The sequence below is a fragment of the Gadus macrocephalus genome, chromosome 4, assembly GCF_031168955.1.
Source record: "Gadus macrocephalus chromosome 4, ASM3116895v1".
Taxonomy (NCBI): domain Eukaryota; kingdom Metazoa; phylum Chordata; class Actinopteri; order Gadiformes; family Gadidae; genus Gadus; species Gadus macrocephalus.
In genome coordinates, this window is record NC_082385.1 from 14,672,115 (window position 1) to 14,694,496 (window position 22,382).

The 22,382-nt window shown below is 46.7% G+C and overlaps 1 protein-coding gene across 6 annotated transcripts in view; it reads right to left on the minus strand.

Annotated features, from left to right (window-relative positions):
* Positions 1–950: 950 nt before the first annotated feature.
* Positions 951–22,382, minus strand: part of LOC132456160 (electrogenic sodium bicarbonate cotransporter 1-like) — a 31,293-nt gene continuing 9,861 nt past the window's right edge. For 2 of the 6 annotated variants that reach the window (XM_060050409.1, XM_060050410.1), the window contains exons 4-26: positions 21,483–21,615; positions 19,852–20,012; positions 19,231–19,398; positions 18,774–18,854; positions 17,845–17,921; positions 16,146–16,303; positions 15,945–16,032; positions 14,676–14,830; positions 13,959–14,075; positions 13,370–13,544; positions 12,099–12,232; positions 10,388–10,650; positions 9,466–9,521; positions 9,148–9,345; positions 8,376–8,489; positions 6,553–6,714; positions 6,095–6,273; positions 5,869–5,941; positions 5,082–5,150; positions 4,703–4,876; positions 3,919–4,086; positions 3,652–3,742; positions 951–2,778 (exon numbers count right to left, since the gene is read on the minus strand). In XM_060050409.1, the coding sequence (XP_059906392.1) occupies positions 2,603–2,778; positions 3,652–3,742; positions 3,919–4,086; positions 4,703–4,876; positions 5,082–5,150; positions 5,869–5,941; positions 6,095–6,273; positions 6,553–6,714; positions 8,376–8,489; positions 9,148–9,345; positions 9,466–9,521; positions 10,388–10,650; positions 12,099–12,232; positions 13,370–13,544; positions 13,959–14,075; positions 14,676–14,830; positions 15,945–16,032; positions 16,146–16,303; positions 17,845–17,921; positions 18,774–18,854; positions 19,231–19,398; positions 19,852–20,012; positions 21,483–21,615 (3,170 nt within the window). In that variant the 3' untranslated portion in view covers positions 951–2,602. Of the gene's footprint in view, positions 2,779–3,158; positions 3,233–3,651; positions 3,743–3,918; positions 4,087–4,702; positions 4,877–5,081; positions 5,151–5,868; positions 5,942–6,094; positions 6,274–6,552; positions 6,715–8,375; positions 8,490–9,147; positions 9,346–9,465; positions 9,522–10,387; positions 10,651–12,098; positions 12,233–13,369; positions 13,545–13,958; positions 14,076–14,675; positions 14,831–15,944; positions 16,033–16,145; positions 16,304–17,844; positions 17,922–18,773; positions 18,855–19,230; positions 19,399–19,851; positions 20,013–21,464; positions 21,616–22,382 lie in introns of those variants that run through there. The other 4 variants (XM_060050413.1, XM_060050412.1, XM_060050414.1 and 1 more) reach the window with 4 other exon arrangements.

Consider the following 22,382-nt stretch of genomic DNA (forward strand, 5'->3'; position numbering starts at 1 on the left):
TCTCAGCGTCCGATTTTAAGTTTCTCCGGTCACGTAACTCTCTCCATCGCTCATAAGCCACGCCGATGTTTACTCTGGTTTTATTTCGAGCTCTCTCCGCCTCCCTTTTAGTAGCTGTCCTTTCAACAAGTGTCTTTCCTCTTTTTTTCTCTGTCTTAGTGGTGTTAGTTGATGGTATCCGGGGAATGGGAAATTTATGGGCCGTTGATGAAGACACGGCTATTCATTTGTTGTCCGCCGTAGTAGTACAAAACTGTCAGACCGCTAGGCTCGTGAACGCTCACGCAGGGACGCACCAACGTCGTTGCCAAGGTGACCGGACAGTCCCACAGCCAATAAGAACGGAGAATCGGAGCCTCGCTCTGATTGGTCAAAGTGTACATGAGCGGTGGCAATTTTTGGGTGCGGCCCACAGAGGCAGGGGAGAGCAAAGTTATGAGCAGATATTCTCAGAGAACTTCACCTACATATAGCTGACTGGCTATTAGGACAGTTTTGCCAAATATTACAGTAAAGAAATTACCCACCCTAGCTTTAACCTGTCGAGAGTATCCTTAATAAATAGGTGTGTGTCACTTTACTATTGCTCTGGTTACGTTATCACAGATTGGACCCTGCATTCTTCTGCATTCCTTGATTTTCAATTTATTTAATGCTTTGGCAAGAACGAAAATATGACCGAAGATATCAATCTAATTATGTTCGAATTAGGTTCTACCCTTATCAAATACGTATTCAAGGGGCCAAGACTTTCCCTTAATGTCTCATGAAATAGTACAAAGGTCTGAACTTGAATCAAATTAAAAAACACTCAGTTACCATCAAAACCTCAAATTTCAAATTACGTAAGCACTGCAATGTCAACAACATTTACTTTTTTTATTTTTATTGTTTTGATACTTCAATTCATTCAATAAAAAAAACTACGGCATGAAGTACTCTCACCCAAGTCTTCACCTCTGCCTTCTTTCTGCAGTTTTGATAGCTTGTATTCTTTCTGTGTAGAAAATTGTACATTCATTGTGAAGCCCAGATAATATAAATACAGGTAAAGCACTGGTAATCTAAATAACAACTCGAGTCTAACTCTCTTCAGGTTTAAATATTACCGCTACTAATATATTCGGGTGTTGTCCTTCACCTTATAAATAACTGCATAGATTAGTATTAGGTCCACATTAAATAAAAAATTACTAATTAGCACATTGATACATTTGCTTGAGAAGTAGCCTACCAATTAGATCTAAGAATTTAGATGGGAAATATGAAATATGATCTCTGGCAGTAATCTATACAAATATCCTTGGAAAAAAAAGTCAGACAGCTGAAACTTATAAAAAAATTGAACATTCAGGTTCGACATCAAGAATTGCATAGTTTCAAAGTATTTGGCCTGAGAAAATTAAAAGTTTTCCAAAATTGAGAGTAATCAAGATAAATAACTGTAAATAAGAAACAATTTAAAGCAGTTTGCCTTTCTTTGTGAGAAATTGTAAAAAAAAAAATTGGTAAAAATGTAACACTGGTCAAATGTTACGTTTTAATTCAAAATAAAGAGATTTTTGATGGCTGCAGATGCATACGCCATTTTTGCAACATTAAAAAAACCGAAACCTTAAAAGCCATTAATAGATGAAACAGTATTCCAGGTAACGGTTTTATTCACTTCTCTCAGTGTGTTGAGCCTGGCACCTCCATAGAAGGAGAACTAAAGCTATTAAGACACATTAGTAAACTACATGATTAGGGTGTGCTTTAAGAGAAGGATTGTTACGTGGTAGAATACAGGTCATGGTGTTAAATCCTTGGTTTGTTTGTAAAGGGAGACTGAAAGTGGTCATCTGGATTGCACAAAAATTGCAAGTTTGCAGCTTTAAAAAAAAGTTATAATTAGGATGCTTTGCACATTTGTATTCATAACGGCAGGTTTAAGGAGATGATTTAATCATTGATGTCTCTAAAATATAATGGAACATAATTACATATGCATCACGTTAATAAAAAATTGATGCACTATATATTTCCCCACAACAGATACATGCTATGACCTTGGACTCTTGACCCTTTAAATAAAGCTGTGTTTTTATGGTTTAAAGCAAATGATTCTAGAAGTACAGATCTAATATAAAAAAAACGCTTAAGACACGATACAATCCTAAAAATTAAAAATGAAGAGTCCAATTTTGTTGCGGATGCATTTTTACAAAATACAAAATCACGAACATTGGAAAAGTACTACACGGGTATAAACATAAAATAAAAACCCTTCGCAAGGACGTCGCTTTGGTCTGAACAGTCATAGTCCACATGTCACATTATCAGCGTCTGAAACACCTTGTTTTCCAGATTTACCTTAAATAAAAAATTAACAGCTTTTGAGGGGTGCCTTCAAATTAATTAATGACTTTGCATGAAAAACCTCAAATACACTTGGAGGTAGGAGGCCCACCGCTGTCCTCATAAACCACGTCCGTCAAGTGACGCACTCAGTGCCACCGGCACACATTTCACATTGACATACAACGGACATTTTTTAAAACAAAGATCCCGTCCCCCTGCTTGCAGAGGGGTGGTAATGCAGTGTGGGGCCTGGTTGGGTTGGCTAGCGGTGCTGGTTTTGATGCAGATGTGCTTTCCTTGGTTCTCTCAGTGCTGGGAGGTGGACGGGTTTACATGGGCGTCTCAGAGCCTTTATTCCTCCAGCAGAACCCGTTGCTTTCGGCGGCCAGCTCCATTCGGCTCTGAGGTGCAGACTTCTGATGGGGATCCCTGTCGAGACTGGAACGGAGAAGGGAGAGGTGGCCAGGGTTACTAAAATGTGCCTCCATGGCAGAAATGCTATAGCTTACCTGATGACCAATGGATACACATCTTGCGTTTCACGTTTCCTTCAACAATGCAACGTGCTGGGTAGGTATCAGGGTCACACCATTCCCGACACAATATGAACATCCATTTGAAAGCATCACTGTGTCATGAAAACAGTTTAACATGCGTATGTGTATGCAATTATGCTTCTCTTAAATGGCAAAAAAAAACAACACAACTAGTTAATATCAGGCAGTAACACAGGTCATGCCGTCTGCAGATATCCCACATCGATACAGATTCATCAGTTATCAGAAGCAGTGCGGGGCAGGGAGCCAGCGGTTACTTACTCTGCCAGTGTGAGGGAGTCAAAGTAGGGGTCAGCATGCTGAGTGCGGGTTGAGGAAAGCTTTCGATGCATCTCCTGAGGACGGAGAGTCGACGTAAAGCTTTTAATGTTCAACCCCCCCTGAGAGCCAGACCTCCCATGAAGCACAGCGCAACACACACGGTGAAAGCAGTCCTTTGTTTTAATGGGTTAGTCATTGTTTCACACCGGAGACGGTGCATACAAACACAACAAAAGGAAACATACCACAGGTGTTAAGGAAGTAAGAGTCGTATTTACGCAATGGTTATGATAAGCCTCGAGACTTTCATAAGGAAACAGAAATAGACGGAGGACCGGTTGTATTTTTGTCCAATTCCTCTCATGCAAGGGAAGGGTGAAGAAATCTCAAGAAAGCAGGAAGGAGGAAGAAGATTGATAGTCTTTATTCCCCAGAGAATGTTTTGGGTTCTGAGAAACCCAAAAGGTCACCAAATAGCTGTACAGGTACTCACTATCAAACTGAGTCCCCAACATTGGCTCCTGCTCCATAGTATCCATAGAGATTTTAATACCGGGGATATGTTCGTGGGAGGGATACTCAGACTGTGAGGGTTGACGGAGAAATGGATCAACATTATGAAATAAACATAACTCTGGCCGACCATAGCCATCTGACTAACAGATCACTGAGCGGACACCCTTCTCTTAGAGGCCTATGTCACAGGCAACGCTCACTACACAGGCAACGCTACAAACCCAGAGGAACGCGGTCAACTCACAAAGTCGATCTCACTGTCGATGCTCCCCTTCTTCTTGCTGCTCTTCTTCTTCTTCTCGTCCTCCTTCTTCTTCTTGTCCTTCTCGGGGATGACGTCGTCCAGGTAGCTTAGGTCGTGCTGGGAGAACAGGTAGTCCATGGCCTTGCGGACCGCCACCAGAGCCAGGATCTGAGCACAAAGCAGTCTGTCACTGCACTGTACAGATACTGCGTGAACCCAACCAGGGAGCGACCAGTGGCCAGGGAGCGACGAGAGGCCAGGGAGCGACGAGAGGCCAGGGAGCGACGAGAGGCCAGGGGCATCAGGGCCATTAGTGAGGGTACTGAGGAGGGGTGGGTTCGACCCACAGTTGAATGCATCTGGGTTAGATCCCTGATCTCCACATTCTACCTGTAGGCATTCTTAAATGGGACACACTACCCCTAACCTGCTCCTTAGTAATCTCAGATCCAGCAGTCCTACTGTGTTCTAGCAGAACCGCTGATCCAGCAGTCCTACTAAGTTATAGCAGAACTTCTGATCCAGCAGTCCTACTGTGTTATAGCAGAACCTGTGATCCAGCAAGCCTACTGTGTTATAGCAGAACTTCTTGGTGGAGGCGGCACAGAGCCTGGACCAGAAACTGAAAGGGGCAAAGTTACATCTTGTTTCCCCATTTATTTAATATAGATCTTCTACCGAGTGGATGAAACTTTTCGATGAAACTTGTATTTGAAGCCTTACAGATGTATATTCTCTGTACAGTTCCCCCGCCCTCCCCTCCCCCCCTCGGTCGGTCACGCACCATGATAGGGAAGATGATGGCGGCCACGGTGGACTTGAGGATCCACAGCAGGGCCAGGCAGAGCGCCTGAATGAAGGTGAAGAGGTGGATGCGGCGCTGCGGGACATGCCTCAGGTAGATGAGGTCGGGCTGGTGTTTGGCGGGCATCAGCAGCAGCTGCAGGCGGTCCATGAACTGACATGGAAGAGATACGATTCAAGATAATGAAACCAATGAAGTCTCGGAAGGTGAGACGGAAAGAATGCCTTCCAATGAGACACGCCTTTGTTCGTACGCTGGGGATCGGTATCAGGGTGTGCATTTACTGGTTATGTGAAAGTGTAGCTTGTTTGGGTGTTTCTCGGTAGAGCAGGGTGGTGAGATGTAACTGGCGACCCACCTGGACTCCGTTGAGCGACGCCACTCCCATGTAGAGAAACACTCCGTAGAGCACGGGCATTGGGATGAACTGGAACACAACAGAGACAACCTTACCAACCAGGAGATGACCTGCATTATGTACGTATAGGCCGTTAGCCCGGGGCTTTAAATACTTGTGATGAGGAGAAGGTATGCGTTGAGCCGGTGGATTGGTTTAGGATAGGATAGGTTTTTAGTCTGGGATTTGGGGCTTTCAGCATCTCATTTTAGGATTATAATAAGCACGTTTAGGGTCTCAATTTGATGGTCCTGATAAAGAACATCAAATGATTGTGTTTGGTCTTTGCTGTTATTTGGCAATGACTGAACAACACATCCATACCACAAAGTGGAGAATGGAAAAAAGTATAAATGATAAAGACTAAAAAGACCAGAAAGAAATGCTCTTTTTGTATCATCATTTCATTTACAGCTGCAAAACTCCAGAAGAAGAGCCCCATTTGATTGATGATTTCATCGTTTGGCCACTAGAGGGAGCCCAAGCCCTGCCCACAGCCGGGTGTCACTCAGGTCACATTTTTGGCGGGTGGTCATGGAAACTGGAGAGGAGCTTCAACCTGATCTTAAGCCCAGAAGAACACGTGTGTAACACATCACCGTTATCCCCAACCACCGGCCTCAAACATAATCGGATGATGGCAAGATATAAAACGGTTATCAAATAAAAATGAAGGGCAACAGCGAGTCGATCCTAAAAGAGCTGGACAGTAATCCACGTTGCCCATGGTTACCCGCCTAATACCAACCTTGAGGATGGGAGCCATGAAGACAGACAGTCCGGTCAGGATGAACACGATGACCCCCGTGACCCTTTGCTCCCTGAGAGGTGGAGAACAGGGGAGTTAAGCACACACACACACACACACACACACACACACACACACACACACACACACACACACACACACACACACACACACACACACACACACACACACACACACACACACACACACACACACACACACACACCTGACTCCCAGGAACTTGGGCATCTCCCCGGGCGCGGAGGTCTTGGTCTCCATCTTTAGGGAGTCGATGTGGGCGATGGAGATGACGGTGGCCGCGACGTACCAGGGCAGGCCGGTGAAGGAGCACACGATGATCAGCACCGCCACCCAGAACAGGTCCAGGTGGTAGCCCGCCCCTTTCTGCAGGAGGACCAATCAGAACCTCGTTAGTCAGAAGTCACACTCCGATTGAAGCCATCAAAATTCAGACTAAACAAGCAGCCTTAGATGCAAAAACATTTGTTGTTTTTATTCTACTTTCTTTATTTCTTATCATTATTGTATTATCCTTCCCTTCAAGGGAGGGGTCTGTTATGAGGAGAGGGATTGATTGCTTAGGTTGCCTTTTATTCAAGTTCAGCATGTGCCGGAAAGCAGATGCTGAACTTATTAACAACAAAAGAAAACTCCAACACCCACCTTGAGCTTGTGCTCCTTCCGGTTGACGATGACGGCGGTGATCTGCTGGTCCATGAAGATGAGAATGGTGACCAGCAGGGCGGGCAGCGCCGCCGCCAGGCACACCCACCAGGGGTTGCCTCCGAACGGGGGGATGAACCAGACCCTGCCGGGGTGGGTGGGCTGCAGGGGGGGCACACAGTGAGCAGGGGGAGGGAGGGCAGATGGATTGGAATGGAGGACATACCCCTACAGCGTGTTTGATGAGGAACACACGGGGGGGGGGGGGGGGGGGTCTGACCACACACAGTCCACAGGTCAAATAATAACGACAATAATAGTATATACATTGTCGTTCAAAAGTTTGGGGTCCCTTAGAAATGTCCTTCTTTTTTAAAGAAAAGCAGTTTCTTTCAATGAAGATAAAATAAAATGAATCAGAAAATACACAGTCTAGGACAGGGGTTCTCAAAGTTTTGACAACTGAGGGCCAATTTAGGAACCCAAAATTTGACTGAGGGCCGTCAGCATCCCAGTGGTGAAAAAAAACATTGCACCCGCACCGTGGACCTCTGGGAGTGAGGTCAAGTGAGGTCTAAATCATGAAACTGAGGTTCACCCTTTCAAAGTAATGTACAGCCGGATTAAAACTAAAACATTTAAAAGGATTTAATTGAAAGCTAGAGAGAGTCGAATTTTCTCTTTATATTTGTTTAAATTAATATTGATTTAATAATAAAAATATATATATATATATATATTTTTTATAACTTACATAATTATGTATGTTATTGCGGGCCGCCAGGAATGATTCCGCGGGCCGCCATTGGCCCGCGGGCCGCACTTTGAGAACCAATGGTCTAGACATTGTTTATGGGGTAAATGACTATTCTAGCTGGAAACTGCCGATTTTTTATGGAATATCAACATAGGTGTACAGAGGGCAATTTCCACCAACCATCACTTCTGTGTTCTAATGGGAAATTGTTTCGATAATCGTGATAAAAGGGACATTTATCATGAGTAAAACCTTGAGCAATTATGTTAGCACAGCAGAAAACTTCTGAATAATAGTGTGAGTTTTCATGCAAAACATGAAATTGTCGGGTTGATCCCAAACTTTTGAACGGTAGTGTATATTAAAAGTAAATAGTACATAAAACGTATTTAATGCCAGCTGGTCTATCCCTCAATGAACTTGTGCAATCCTAACAGCTGTATCCAATAACCCAATGTCCACGTTTGTCAGGCAAACATGATCATTATATCCTCCTTACATGATGAACACAATAAATGACTGTAAAATAAACGCCCGCAGTCACGGGGGATATTAAAGGACTGGAGTACGGTTGCATGACGGCCACGTGTGCGGCCTTAACAAAGCTGCGTCTGTGCGGAGCCATAAGACACCCCGTTCCTTCCCCCCAGCCCCTTAATCACCCTGTTACGTGATGCGTGAAGCGCTCGCCTGAAACCCTATCATGTCCTCTTTCTCTAAAAGAACCTCTTCGTTTGGCTCTCGCTCTATCGAAAGCTGCGCCAGCCCTGGCTGTGCTCGGTTCGCGGCGGGGAGAAGGAGTGAGGAGGAGAGTCTTAGTTTCAGGTAATAGTTAATCTCATCCTGGCATGGTGTCAAGGGACGGTATTAAGAAGAAGAAGAAGAAGAAGAAGAAGAAGAAGAAGAAGAAGAAGAAGAAGAAGAAGAAGAAGAAGAAGAAGAAGAATGTGTTCTGGGAAATCGGAGTGATCTGGGTTTTGGGGAGATTTTGGAACTTGGCAAGATATGATCATCAGTGTGAGTTAAACCAAACAGAAACTAGGAGGAGGAAGGGAGGGGGGGTTACCTTGAACTCGCTGGGAACAAGCAGCTTGGGTGTGTTGACGCCCACCAAGGCGTCCACGCCGCAGAACAGGAAGATGGTTAGGATGATGGCGAAGTCGCTGATAAGCTTCCTGACCTGGGGATCAAATAGTTGGTATTCTTTTAGTCGTTTCATTAAAACAGACCATTTCATGAACGTATATTTACACTGCCGTCGAGAAACTAAAGCATTGGGCGTCACCTGTGAAACCCGTCTTAACAAGCAACTCAGGTCGAGAGACACGAAAGACCATGGCCTCTAGTTAGGTTGTTTTTCTTCTTTTTTGTAAATGCAGATTCCACAACAGAGCAAAGTAACTCCACCCAGAGTCAGGCGTAAACGACTCCCCTGGAGGAATTTACACAGAACCTGCTTCAAAGAGCTACAGGACTGCGAAGGCATCCAGCAGGGAGCAGCTTGTTGGGGTCCACTCACATTGAGGGGATTACGCAGACGCTTCAACCAAAGCGAGATGCAAGGCACGCTTTGGTTGAAGCGGGGGACGCCTCGACCCTCAGCCAGGAGCACCGGGGATTGAACTAGCAACCTTCCGGTTACCAGTCAAACCACTACCTCCTGAGCTAGTCACTGATCAAATAGGTGTTTACGTATTTCCGAGAACCAATTCCTGGACGATCCGATGAGCAAACTTTGTTCAAGCTAAACCTTTAATCTTCCTTGTGACTCATATACGCCACTCCAAAGTGCCGGCCGGACCGCATCCAGCAGAGAGCGTCTACACTCTAGCACTCACCGTGGTGGGGAAGAAGCGGCTGGTCTTGAACTTCTTCAGGCACATGGAGCAGGTGTAGGTCCCGAAGAACAGGATGAAGGACATCAAGGTGATGTCCGGCACGAAGGTGCAGGCGCTGCCCTCCATCGAGCCCCGGAGGCCCAGACACTGCTCCTTGTCCAGGGACGCCCAGCTCACGTTCACCGTCACGTTCCCCGGCTAGGAACACACACCAGGGACATGTTACTTTATTTCATGTTTTTGATAAAAGGGGGGAATGGAACATGCACAGCTTCGCAAAGAGTAAAATTTGAAAAGAAAACTGAAAACACGACCTACCATTGGAGTAGTGCTGCCCCAGGAGGTATCATTGCTGTATAGATCCGTCAAATTACCTGGTCAAAAAACACAATATAGAAGATAAGGAATCAAATTTGACAATTCGAGCATTCAGAATTAATACAGGAATATTTAAAATCTGTCAGTTTTCTTTTTCATGAAGCCAAACAACTCGACTTCTATTAAAAGTTTATTGAGTGTTTAAAAGGGTGTGATTGGATGTTGCCTCTTCCTTGCCTTATTCTCCGGCCTCGTGTCAGTAAACCCCACAAAGCTTGTGACTTAGGGCATGGCCGAGCCGGGGCCGGCTCAGGGGAAGAAGGGTTGTCTTGGCAAGGGCCGAGGTGTCACTGAGCAAGGCACCTCCCCCTTACCGCTCCCGACAAGCTGGCCGTCACCTTGCAGTGTGCCTGCCAGCTACTGGTTTCTACCTCGCATGGCCGACACCTTGCAGTGTGCCTGCCAGCTACTGGTTTCTACCTCGCATGGCCGACACCGGCATCGGTGTGTGAATGTGTGTCAGAATGTGTGAATGTGTGCATGAATTGGGGAATGGGCATATGTCAGGCACTAGGTTTGAGTGGCCGCAGTTCAGAAAAGCACCATTTAAAGGCCCCCCCCATTGACTCATCATAAGGGGAAGTAGAAGTTGAAGCTTTTAAACAGCGACGGGGAGGATGTTGCTATGATAACCTTGTCCTGAGGGAAGGGGCCTGTATTACCTGGTACCGGGAGAGGTAAGGAGGATACCCTATCCCCCATACCCTACCTGGTACGGGGGGAGGGTTGCCTGTGTTACCTGGTAGAGGGAGGGTTGCCTACCTGGTACGGGGGGAGGGTTGCCTACCTGGTACGGGGGGGAGGGTTGCCTACCTGGTACGTGGGGGAGAGTGGGCTGCGTTACCCGGTAGGGTGGGCCTACCTGGTAAGGGGGGTATGCAGCGACAGTCGTACTGCGGGACGAGGTTGCCCGTGTTGATGGGATGGTGGTGGGCGAGCTTCAGCATCTTCTTAAAGGCGTCGTAGATGAAGATAAAGCTGATGAGGGCGGAGAAGCCCTCCTCGGTGAAGCGGGTGAAATACTGCACCAGGAAGCTGGCGTCCGTGGCCACCAGCACCAGGCAGAACACCCCCGACCACAGCCCGATCCACAGACGGAACTCCAGGTAGTCAAAGCCGTTGGTCCTGCCAGAAGGGAGGAGTCACAGACCATACTGAAAGGGGGGGGGGTCGGGACGCCCAGCCCAACTACTGGGTTTAATCTTTAATCTGGACTTAATCCCCCATGTCTGCAGCCCAATGTGTACAGGGCTTGGACATCGCAATGACGCCTCCATTTTGCACTGAGTTCTTGTGTTGGAAGTAAATGTTTTTGGTCATTGTTTAGTAAATCATCATGGATTCTTTTGTCATTATAGGGACCTCTGCTTGCGTTTGAGACCAACATAGCGTTTCTCAGGTGAGATTTGGCATATTCCTCCCTCCTCACCCTGGTTTTTTTGCCAAGATGTCTTGTCAATCATCCTTGTGGATGTCTGACAAACACACCTCACAGGGCAAATGTTATATTGTTACCAATTTCTTTTAAGGATTCCGGGCCCGGGCTGCAGTTGGTGGCGTGCGCATGACTCAATTAGACATAATTTGCCGGGGACAGACGAGCGCTTACAGACAACGGGACAAGAAGACCGCTCAGGCGTGCAATGGAAACATGGCTAGTGGGCTTGGCCCCGCCTTTATTCAGAGAGAAATCAGAAGAGAATGAATTATTCATCATGGAACATAACCTGGTCTCGGCTGGCTGTGTGTGCGTGCGTATGCTCGTGCGTACGTGCGAAGGCTGGACACAGGATGTTGATTTAGATTAATGCACTCTTTATTCAGAGGCGGTCACAATCTACAATGGGAATTGGGAGAAGCGTGCATTTCGGTGCATTTTGCTTTTCTTTCAGGTTGCAATGTGTTAGAGGAAACTATCTTTATCATCTCCCTCTCCAGCTTGTAGTTCCATGTGGGAGCCTGCATGTCATCAAGTGTCACATCGCACGGGAAGTGAATGTAGAAGAAGTGGGGTAGAGGAGGAAACCAACAAACAGGCCTGCAGCCTTTGAACTGCCAGACAGTACGATTATGAGCTGTAGAAAACCCACAATACACTAGTTACTATATACGTTTTCTCAGACAAAAGTTTTGTTACACTTTATATTGACGTGTTACAGGGTAACTTCACAACTACATACTGTGTAATAAGCAGTGTGTAACCACACTTAGTTTATAAGCAACATTCGGGAACAGCATGCATCTACACGTTGCGATTAAGGGGGTTTAGGAAGGAATAGGCAAAAAAGCCAATTCCACACTACGTTACAGATACGAAGTTAGAGTCAAAACATTACTACACGATTATGTCCAGGTACTTTACTTATCTTTATTTACTTTTTCTTGTGTTGTTCAATTGTACCCTTGTGTACTTCTACAATAAGATGCAATAAAATTAACTCAGATTCTGATGCAATGCATATAACGTCTAACGACACGGTCAGATGAACCCAGTTTTAGAGAGTGAGCCGAAGGTACAGGAGTTCGCCAATGATCACCGATGGGGTTGAACTCTCACGAGATCATTCGCTCACGTGCTGAAGTTGAAGAGCAGCCGTTCAAAGACAAGCACAGGCCCGGTGCTGCTGAGGATCGTCAGGGGCTGTCCGGCCAGCAGACAGAACACGGCCCCCGTCAGGGCTGTTCCCAGGAAGCTCTCCAGCACGCCCTGCAACGCAGCAGCACTTTGACGTGAATTCCTGTTTCACCCAGCCTCAGAACCAAAGCACATACAGTGACACTCCAGGGACAAACTAAAAAGGTAGATTCATGCGAGTATTAGAAGTCAGTGTGCTTCCTGATTCTTTTAGCATAACACACACACACACACACACACACACACACACACACACACACACACACACACACACACACACACACACACACACACACACACACACACACACACACACACACACACACACACACACACACACACACGCGCACTCACACGCGCACTCACACGCGCACTCACACGCACACGCGCATGCGTGCCAGGCCTGGCTCTTAACACTCCTTCTAGGTACCAGGGCACATATTGGTAGACTGAAACTAGTGAAGACAACCCCCACATGCCCCATGCTACATCGGAGTGTTAACAGTCAGGGCCGCTGCAGGGGCCGGAGGACACAATGTGTAGGGGGAGCGGACACATGAGTAAGCAGTTAGAAGAGGCTGCGGGGTCAGGTCGAGCTGCAGCCATAACAAGCCTTACGAAGGGCTCCTGTAATCTGGCTGGCGGGTTATTTAGAGGCCAGCTAATTCCCCCTGACACGGGCTCATGATGCAGAGTGAAGCGGGGACAGAGTGGACGGTTGCTGGCAAGGATGACATGATGAGACAACGTATGCCTCTTGATGTCTGGTGTGTAGAACACGCAGTGTTCCCGTCGTCGACCGATACCACAACTGACACTAGTGCCCAAAGACAGAACGAGAACAAGGCATGTGGCTGAGGAGGTAGAGCGGGTTGGCTTGTAACCGGAGGGTTGCTAGATCGATCCCCGGCTCTTCCTAGCTGAGTGTCTAGGTATCCCTGAGCAAGACGCCTCTAACCCTACCTGCTCCCGACGAGCTGACTGTCGCCTTGCATGGCTGACACCACCGTCGGTGTGTGAATGGCTGTATGAATGCGTGAATGTTAGGCGATAAAGTGCTTTGAGCGGCAACTGGTTAGAAAACCGCCGTATATTTATGCAGTCCATTTACAATTTAACATGCAGAGAGCCCATAATCGACCAGGACCACACCACTATGACACCAGTGCCGAAAGACAGAACCACTGAGGATGAAGAGGGCCAACTGACCTGCATGTTGTCCGTAGCGTCGCCTAGCAACCCGCCAAACGTGATGGCATTGGTGACGGTGCCCAGGTAGATGAACAAAATGGTGGACAGAGTCTGGATGTGCAGTGCATCGTAGAAGTCGCTCGCAAAGAACGGCAGCTTCCGTTTGACGTCCAGAATCAGGCCCCCGCAAAACCTTAAGACAACCATAGATCTTAGCATACACAACCCAGAATACACACAACCAGAAAACCCAACACACACACACACACACACACACACACACACACACACACACACACACACACACACACACACACACACACACACACACACACACACACACACACACACACACACACACACACACACACACACACACACACACACACACACACACACACACGACTGGTTGGTCTCAGGATTCCGCCCAGGTGTGATGTTGACAAGCCTACGAGCAACCCTCAACCTCACACCTGGTCGAGGACTAGAGGTCCTTGAACACACAAGGAAGACCTCACGCCATCCAGCAGACCCGTCCCCAGGTCCACCCGTCGTCCTCTTTGAAGGGTCTGGAGCAGGAGGTGCATGAGGAGGGTTAGTTCCTTACCGCCGGGTGCACTGCAGCTCCTCCCCCACCTCGTGCCCCCCGCCCCCCCCGGGGCCCATGTCGTGGGGCGTGTCTCCGTTCATCGGGGGCATCTCCACGGCGGCGTAGTTGTGCTTCCTGGGAACACAACACGGACATGCTGGTTATTTGGTATTAGCCTTGAGGGGGGGTTCTGAAAATGACACTGCATGTCATTTTGTAAAGAAAATGTAATGGGATTTCTGTACAATTTATTTATATAATATATTTTATTTATATTTTTTATTATACTTGAAATATAATTGTGTTTATGGTCATATGATCCTTGGCAAATGTGAGATGTCAGTAATTTTCGGATTAATAACGTAAACATGGGTCATCGTAATACGACTAATTTTCTAACAAACAGGAAAGTTATGGCGGGAAGAAAATGGAGGAGGGACGTTATTGATCCTTCAGGATTGGCTCCTGGAAAAGTGGGCGTATCCCGAGCAGTGTGTGAGTGGTGTTCACTCACACACAGTTGACCCTTCACCCCTTTTATTGTCAAACAAGGGGAGCTATACTATGACGTCATTGGCTGAACGTTACAGCGGACAACTTTCTACATAGCAACGGGTCATCGCAAAAAAAATATTTTGATAAATAAATTAAATGAAATGATACAACAAAACACTACAAAATGACGGTGAATGATGAGACCCCACGGTGGAACTGAGGTGAAAGGTGAAGCCCTACCTCTTGTCTGCGGAGGGGACGGACTTGGGCGGCTCTATCCGAATGTCCGGGTCCCACTCCCCAGGCGGCAGGACGATGACCTCATCCAGGAACTCCTCGATGCCGGCCAGCAGGTCCTGCCGGTCCTTGGCCTTGTAGGCGATGTCGTGGAACACCTGGCCCCCCCAAACACCCGTAGAGGAAAAACACCTGAGCAACAGATCATCCCCGACAACCACCCCCCCCCCCCCTCCCCTAACCCCTCGACCTATGGCACCACAGCATGGAGCCGGGGCCACGGAGACACACGCCACCACACCACCAGGCCGCCCCTTGGGGTCGACCTCTCAAAGCCTTATCTCCAAACGGTGCTAGGAAGACCCACGCTTCGTTACACTTTAACTGGAGGGAAATCCTGGACCAAAACATCGGAGGAAACACTGTGATCCTTCGTCAGGAGATGAAGGGGAGAGGGGAGCCGGGAGCTAGACGAGCAGAGAGCTGGAGCGGAGGGGAGCAGGAGATGGCATTGGGGGAGCAGGGAGGAGGGAGGGAGAGGAGAGGCGGAGGGAGGAGGAGGTGTAGGGCGCTGGAGAGAGGAGGGGGCTGGAGGGAGTAGGGAGCTGAAGGTGGGAGGAGGAGGAGAAGGGAACCACGTGGGGAACCCTCCTCGGCCAGCGGCAGCTGGTGTTATGTGGAAAAGGGGGAGTACAGGCTGTTGGTCCTTCCTCGTTACCGCTGGACAGGAGGGTTCACTAAAGGTGAAGGCTCTTCCTGAACGCACACAGACGAGATGTGCGTACACGAGGGTCCACAGAACGGACTGTGAAAGTACAACACATGCCAGGGGAGCAGAGAGAAATTATATTAACCATGGACGGTATGTCCCAAAATCAGGAAACACAAGTCAGCAACTTTAGATTATAATCAGGGCTTTACATCCTCATGAGGAGGAGCCCTCCTGACAGGGTCGTTCCGTCCAACTACAAAAGGAATTCCAAGGATTTTCAATATATTCATTTCACCACCTGATAACCGTTTGCGTCAAATCCACCACAAAGGGTTAACATGCCCTCATCAATGCCTTATCAACTCAACAGGAATTGTTATGAAACTTTTTATTGCCTCCATGTTACGAGTGTGTCAAAAGTACCGAAAACCTCAGACGGGGCCTAAAGATTACTTTGTGAGGTAAATAACACCGCCTCACTCCTCTCCAAGGTCCATACCGAGCAGTCACTCAACCCCATATCCACAATCAGAGCAAAGTACTTGAGACTCCCGGGTTACCTCGTCTGACATCAGGGTAGCGATGGCCCGCCCGATCTCATGGTACGACTTGGCCTTCCCCTTCGGCCCAAGGAGAACGAACAGGAACCTGAACACCACCAAGAGGGACAGAACACGAATCAGGGCACCGGACTCGCCGACCACGCCGTCCCCACGTGGCGCTAGGGGTCAGGGCGGAGGTTCCTCCGGCTCCTGCCTTACCTGGTTGGCACCGGGACCTCCGTCAGGGTCCCCAGCATGACCGCCTGCTGGAGACGCACGAAGGCTACGAAGGGGGTCTCCAGGAAGTCCACCTCTCCCACCAGCACGTTGGAGGCCTCCGCGTCCCGGGGCAGCTTCTTCATGAACTTGTTCTTCGCCTGGAGACCCGAGCATAGGGAGGGTTAGTAGACACACACACACACACACACACACACACACACACACACACACACACACACACACACACACACACACACACACACACACACACACACACACACACACACACACACACACACACACACACACACACACACCAAGCTTTACGGCTTAGCCAGTGACACACACGCAGGTAAGAACACACATGCACTCAGCGACACTCGGCCAGGTAAGACATTCATTACGTTTTTATACATAACGGCTCCGCCGTCGACACACGCGCAGGTTAGAACACACACGCAAGCGCACACACACCGCAGCGACATTCGCCCAGGTAAGACGTTTTCTTTTTAAACAGAACTACTCCCCCGTCGACAAACTCTCCCAGGTAACACGTTCTGTCTGTAGACTGTATAAATTGCGATAAAATAAGGGAAGAGACAATTTCTCACCACAACAAGCAACGGCGGGTCGTTCATTTTGTCATATAAAAAACGTTAAATTCAAACATTGCACCGACCGGCATATCAACACAGACGTCACGTGATTCTTAAAGAGACAGTGTCCCTATAACACAGAACGAAAACATGTCAATGAAATAGTATGACGAATAACATCTATAGAGTCCACCACAAGACTACACTTTGTTGCTCAAATGTAACATTACTCTCCTCCTTGAGCCTCCCGAAATGTCTGTACACTTTGTTGTTCAAACGTAATATTACTTTTCCTCCTTGAGCCTCCCCAAAAGTCTTGCGATATTGATATCCCCCCTGCGGACTGTTTTAGTTGTTTTATTCTTCTTATGTTTTGTGTGTATGCTTTGTGTGACTGTAGGCTACTGCTGCCAGTCTTGGTCAGGACACTGGAAGAGATGTTTAATCTCAATAATGATTATTATTTTCAACTAACCAATAGTCGTTGCCTTCTATTTGAAAACGTCAATGCACTTTTCAACCCTGAATAACAGTAAAAGCTGTTTAATAATTGATTTGCATGCATAGTATGCTACACTTTCCATTGAACAATTACCCCTGTTGCCATAAATTGACAAATTTTATAATCAAATGCTCACACACTAGCTTCTTTCAGACACACGTGTAAGTCCTGATATTCTCCTGATGAGCCGTATGTGTGAAAAACATATCCTGGCGAAAACTCTAGTAATATTAATAAGGCAATAAACAAACCCCTGGCGTTGATGTAAGAAACATTGTTTCGGAGAGCAGCAGTGGGAATTTGGCGATAGAGGTAATCACTGGAGATACGCTTGTCCCGTTTCCACCCCGTGTTTACCCAGCAGGGAGAGTGTGAGGAATCTTATCTTTCGGAGTGTGGCTTTCCAGCACCGTCACCGGCTACCAACTCATGTATACACACTCAGAGGTTGACCTCTGCACAGCTCTGGCCTTGTGCATGAGCTCTGAGCCCCGGCCGAGCAGACTCAGCGTGACGGGGGTGATGACGACTGCGCCGGGGGGAGACGGATTTTGTGGAACTGCAAAAAAAAAAACATGGAGGAAAAGAAAGACAAGCATACCTGGTCCCGCTCAGCCTTCTCGGAGAAGTCACTGAGGCTGCTTGAGGTGGCGTTGCGATGGGTGGTGGTGGGACTACCTGCGGTGGTTGAGGAAATAGAACAGTAAAATCACCACAGATACTGGAGGTTACAGGGGGAGAGCGGCCTTAGAATGGTATCAGGATATTCCAGGGTCGTTTGTGGTAACAATATTCATGACGATTTAAACAAACAGTGAGTGTGCTTTGCGGTGAGGTCAGACTTCGTGTAGTCAGAGACTTCCACAGAACTGAAGGCATTGCTCTGACGTTCAGCCAAGGTCATATCGATCTGACACGGTGGGCTACGATACAGGCTGGGCCATAAACACACGGCCATGCCGCTATATGCTGATCATCACAAGTTTTGTCCTTTATAAATTTATACCAGAATCATCTGGATTGATGTGATATGAGAAGCGACCAAACGTCTTCCAGGGCCTTACTTAGGATGAAAGGTAATCTAATGTGACGCAAGGAAGCTTTTCACTTCAGACCTGTAATGTAGAGCATCACCTGGATCCTTTGCAAGAAAACACACGCAAAAGCGCCCAAACGTTTTTTAGGAGAAAAGAGAGAAGTAAAAACTGTGGCAACGAGAAAGCTTTTCCTTATATTTAGTGGTAGTAAAGTACTTTTAGTTGTTTCATGTTCTATAGCATCGATTTCAGCTCAGCTCAAACCTAAAACAGCAGATGCTCTTATGCTCCGACAACCTCCTTAGAACCTTATAGTAGTAATATTAAAAAGGCATCGTTATCATTCCATAATATTAATAGGAATTAAGATTTAATAATTATTCAAATTATTTCTACTACTATAATAATTTGTATTATTTATTATTATTTCAAAGGCTCCTTTTGGTTAGCATTTGTGGCTATACTACATCCAGAGGAGGGGGTCCCGACTTACAGACGTATCCCATGCTAGACCTCCTGAAGGCCCCATCGCATGGTTCCTCACAAGGCCCAGGGGACTCAAGAGTACTGCGGGCTTCCACACAGAAGTTCAACGACAACGGGGGAAAAGGAGGGGCAGGCACCAAGCAAGAGAGGAAATGAGCGCAGAAAAAGAAGAAGAGAATAGAGGAAGAGTTTAAAAACAAAACAGGCAGAAAGTTTTAGTACCCATGTTTAAAGATAGATAGGAAATCATGAGATAGATAGAAAAAGGGGACTAAGAAAATGTAAACTGTTGATGAAAGTTTGTAGTGCTAGATTTAATACCTTGAGCTATTTCTACTAAACAAAACTGCTAAAATCGATCTTGATTGTCAAGTTAAATGGTGGAATGTATTTAAATAATGGTTGTTTTCTCTCCCACATCTCGTCAGAGTAAAGGACAAGATAAGGCTATGCGTTCAAATTACCGTTCTCCTGGTTGGAAAACAGCCGACTAGCGCTGGAAACCGTTTTGCCGATGTCAGCAAGAGAGCGGAGGTTTGACTTCTTGGTCTGGTGTCGGTGTTTCCGTAGCAACGTGTACATGATCTTCTCCTTCAGGTCGGGCTTCAGCTGGTCGCCATCGGTGATAATTTCTGTCAGATGGAGAAAGATGGAAAAAAAGAAAGCATCAAAACTTGATTACAAAAATGTATAATTTTGTCAGATATCAGACCCTTCTCTCTGAAACAACTTAGAGTGGATTTTTTTTTAAGTTACATGTCACTAACAAGCAAGGAGGGCCTTACAGCAAGACTATAGACACTGGGGATCAAACCACCACCACTCAGCTGGGACTCAAACACAGTACGGACATTGGCTTAGAACTCACTGTGAACTCCTATTTGAACCTAGCAATTGTAAGTGCTTGGCACTCGTTTCTATGAATATCTTTACTGTACCGACAGCGATATTTTGTTGTAGTTTCTCGTTCTGACAAATGTACTTATTGCAAGTCGCTTTGAATAAAAGCGACTTACATTTGAAAATGTAAACTCAATCAATTGAAAGGTTGTGAACATCGGTCCTTGCCCCAAGCTGGGACTCACCCACGATCTGGGGCAGCGTCGAGGCCTCCAGGTCCAGCAGGATGGTGCCCGTCTCGATGCAGGTCTTCAGCTCCATCAGGCTGTGCAGGGACAGCGTCGCCACGTGGGGCTTGCTCCAGCGCTCGCCCCCCTCCTCCACCTTCTCCTCAAACTTGATCCACCTGGATGGGGGAGGACACAGGGGTGATTATTATACTAACTGGACGAAGAGGCCCCAGAGATAGCCATCTCTGATTTTATAAGGTGAAGGTGCTTAATTTTGTGCACTTTCTGAACTAGTCAAAGTTTTATCTTGACCACAGATAACCGTCTATGATCTTTATCATGTGAAGATGATGCATTTTACATTTTCATTTAGGCGCTTTTATTCAAAGCGACTTACTTGAGTAGATTTGTCAGAACATGTGATGCGTCACACAAATTGACACGTTTCATTTGGTGAACCTTATGAAATAGTCAAAGTTTTATTTTGACCACGGCCTAATCTGTATGGCTGCTATATCACCGAGTCCAACACACAGGGAAATGCTCTGAATATTTCCACAGCAAATAGGGAAGTTTGGCTGGGGAAAAAAGGGTTCACGGATTTGACATGTGAATCGGTCAGTGCTGAAAAGGAACTTACTGGGGCTAGTAGGACAGAATATCCAGGAAACAAACTAATCTTAAGGCTGTAGATAGAGGCATTTTCCCGAGCCCAGACACTTTTCAGGTACTCTCAGACCACACGGAGATAAGCTAATCTCTCAGCCTACATTAGGCTGCATGTTTACTCTGCGGCTATCACTTCCGCTAAAAGATTTTTTTCCTACCAAACAAATTAATCCTAAAATAAAAAAACCTTTCCTTTCCTCATGGACAACGGGTTTCATTTAAATCACAAACTCCCATGCATTTCAGACTATTTTAAAACAGAAAGCGACGCAGAACACGTCACAAGCTACACATAGCACAGGCTCGAGATAAGACGGCGGTAGTCCGGTGAGGGGAGAGCCAAGGCTGTCCGGCGCTTCCTTTATGAATGTCACCACTACAAAGGGCCCATTCTCCCGGGCCTGGGGATGGGGTTTCCTCTGGCTGGGTCCAGTGTCCTTTGACTCTGTTCCACAGGCCACTGACCAGCACCATGTGAGGAGGGGGCCGGACCAGCAAGGGCCTGGTTTACCTGAAGGTAAGAGGCTTCGCTTACCGTCCCTCCGTAAGGGAGGGACACCGAGACCTCAGAGGACCGTGTCATTAAGGCTACCCATGTAGTAGGTTTGAAACGCACATAGCCATAGGCATGTCAATCTATTTCTGTTTTTAAATTGCCAGTAAAACTAAGAAATCCAGCCCAGGTGCATGAATTAAAAGTTGACTTATAAATGGAATTCCAGTTTGGTGATGTCATGTAACTGTGTAACCCAGTGCAGACAGACACATTCATCCTATGATATTTAAATCAATAATAACATGTGCTGATGTCAGCGCTTTAAACCAAGGGACCATCTCCAGTGACGGAGGGGCATCCTCATTGCATTTCGCATCACAGTGGGTCCATTGTGGCGCGCTTGTGCGTCAGTGAGTGTGCGTGTGTGTGCGCGCGTGTGTGAGAGAGGGGGGGGGGCACACACCTAGCTTGGCGGGCTCACCTGGCGGTCTCCTTCCACTCCATCTCCTGCCCATCCACGGCCAGGAGCTCGTCCAGCTCGGTGAAGAGCTGCGGGGGCAGGGGTCCGTCGTCCTCCTCGCCCAGGATGAAGCGGATCCTCTCGGCCGGGGTGACTGGGGAGGGAGGGAGGGCGGGGGAATGAGGCAGAGATGGAGGACATCAGCAAGCTAAAAGGATAACCCTTTTGAATAAAAAGGTACATTAATGAACTGTTAATTATCTTTAGTTAATGAAGTAATAAGCATTATTATATAGCATTAGTATAACATGGAGCATGGCTAACCTTTAAATAATGTTTAAATGAATACCTTAGTTAGCATTAACCCCATAACCTAAGATAAGGGGAACACCATTAGTAAATGATTACTAGACCATAAGTTAACTATATGTTAATTAACCAAGTTAATGCTTGTTATTACTTAAGCTAAATTAACTAACGTGAATCAATGGTTCATTAATGTACCTTAATCGAAGAGTGTAACCGTTTAAAGTTCTGAACAATGCACGGAGCAAGTACAGAATGCTTCTGTGTGAATCTCAATCAAGTCATTCACCTCAAGTCGAGAGCAGAACATGGTGGTCTGGGATTAAATGTGGGTTCAAGTGTTGCTGAAACAGTGTGCCCACTATAATTAAGAAATGTATATCTTCTACTCCCAAAAAATTTCAGGCAGCGATATTTAATATCCACAAGGCTACTGAAGATCAGCTACCTTGTTGTTTAACAATCAGCTCTTTGTAAGCTATGTGCGTTTAGAATGTCTGCTTCTATCCACACGTATATCATCTACCTACAATTTTCTTTTTTAAAAAAAACATGAAAAGTAAACACCAGAGCAATGTATACACCTACAAGATAGTCTACACACTAGGAATCTGA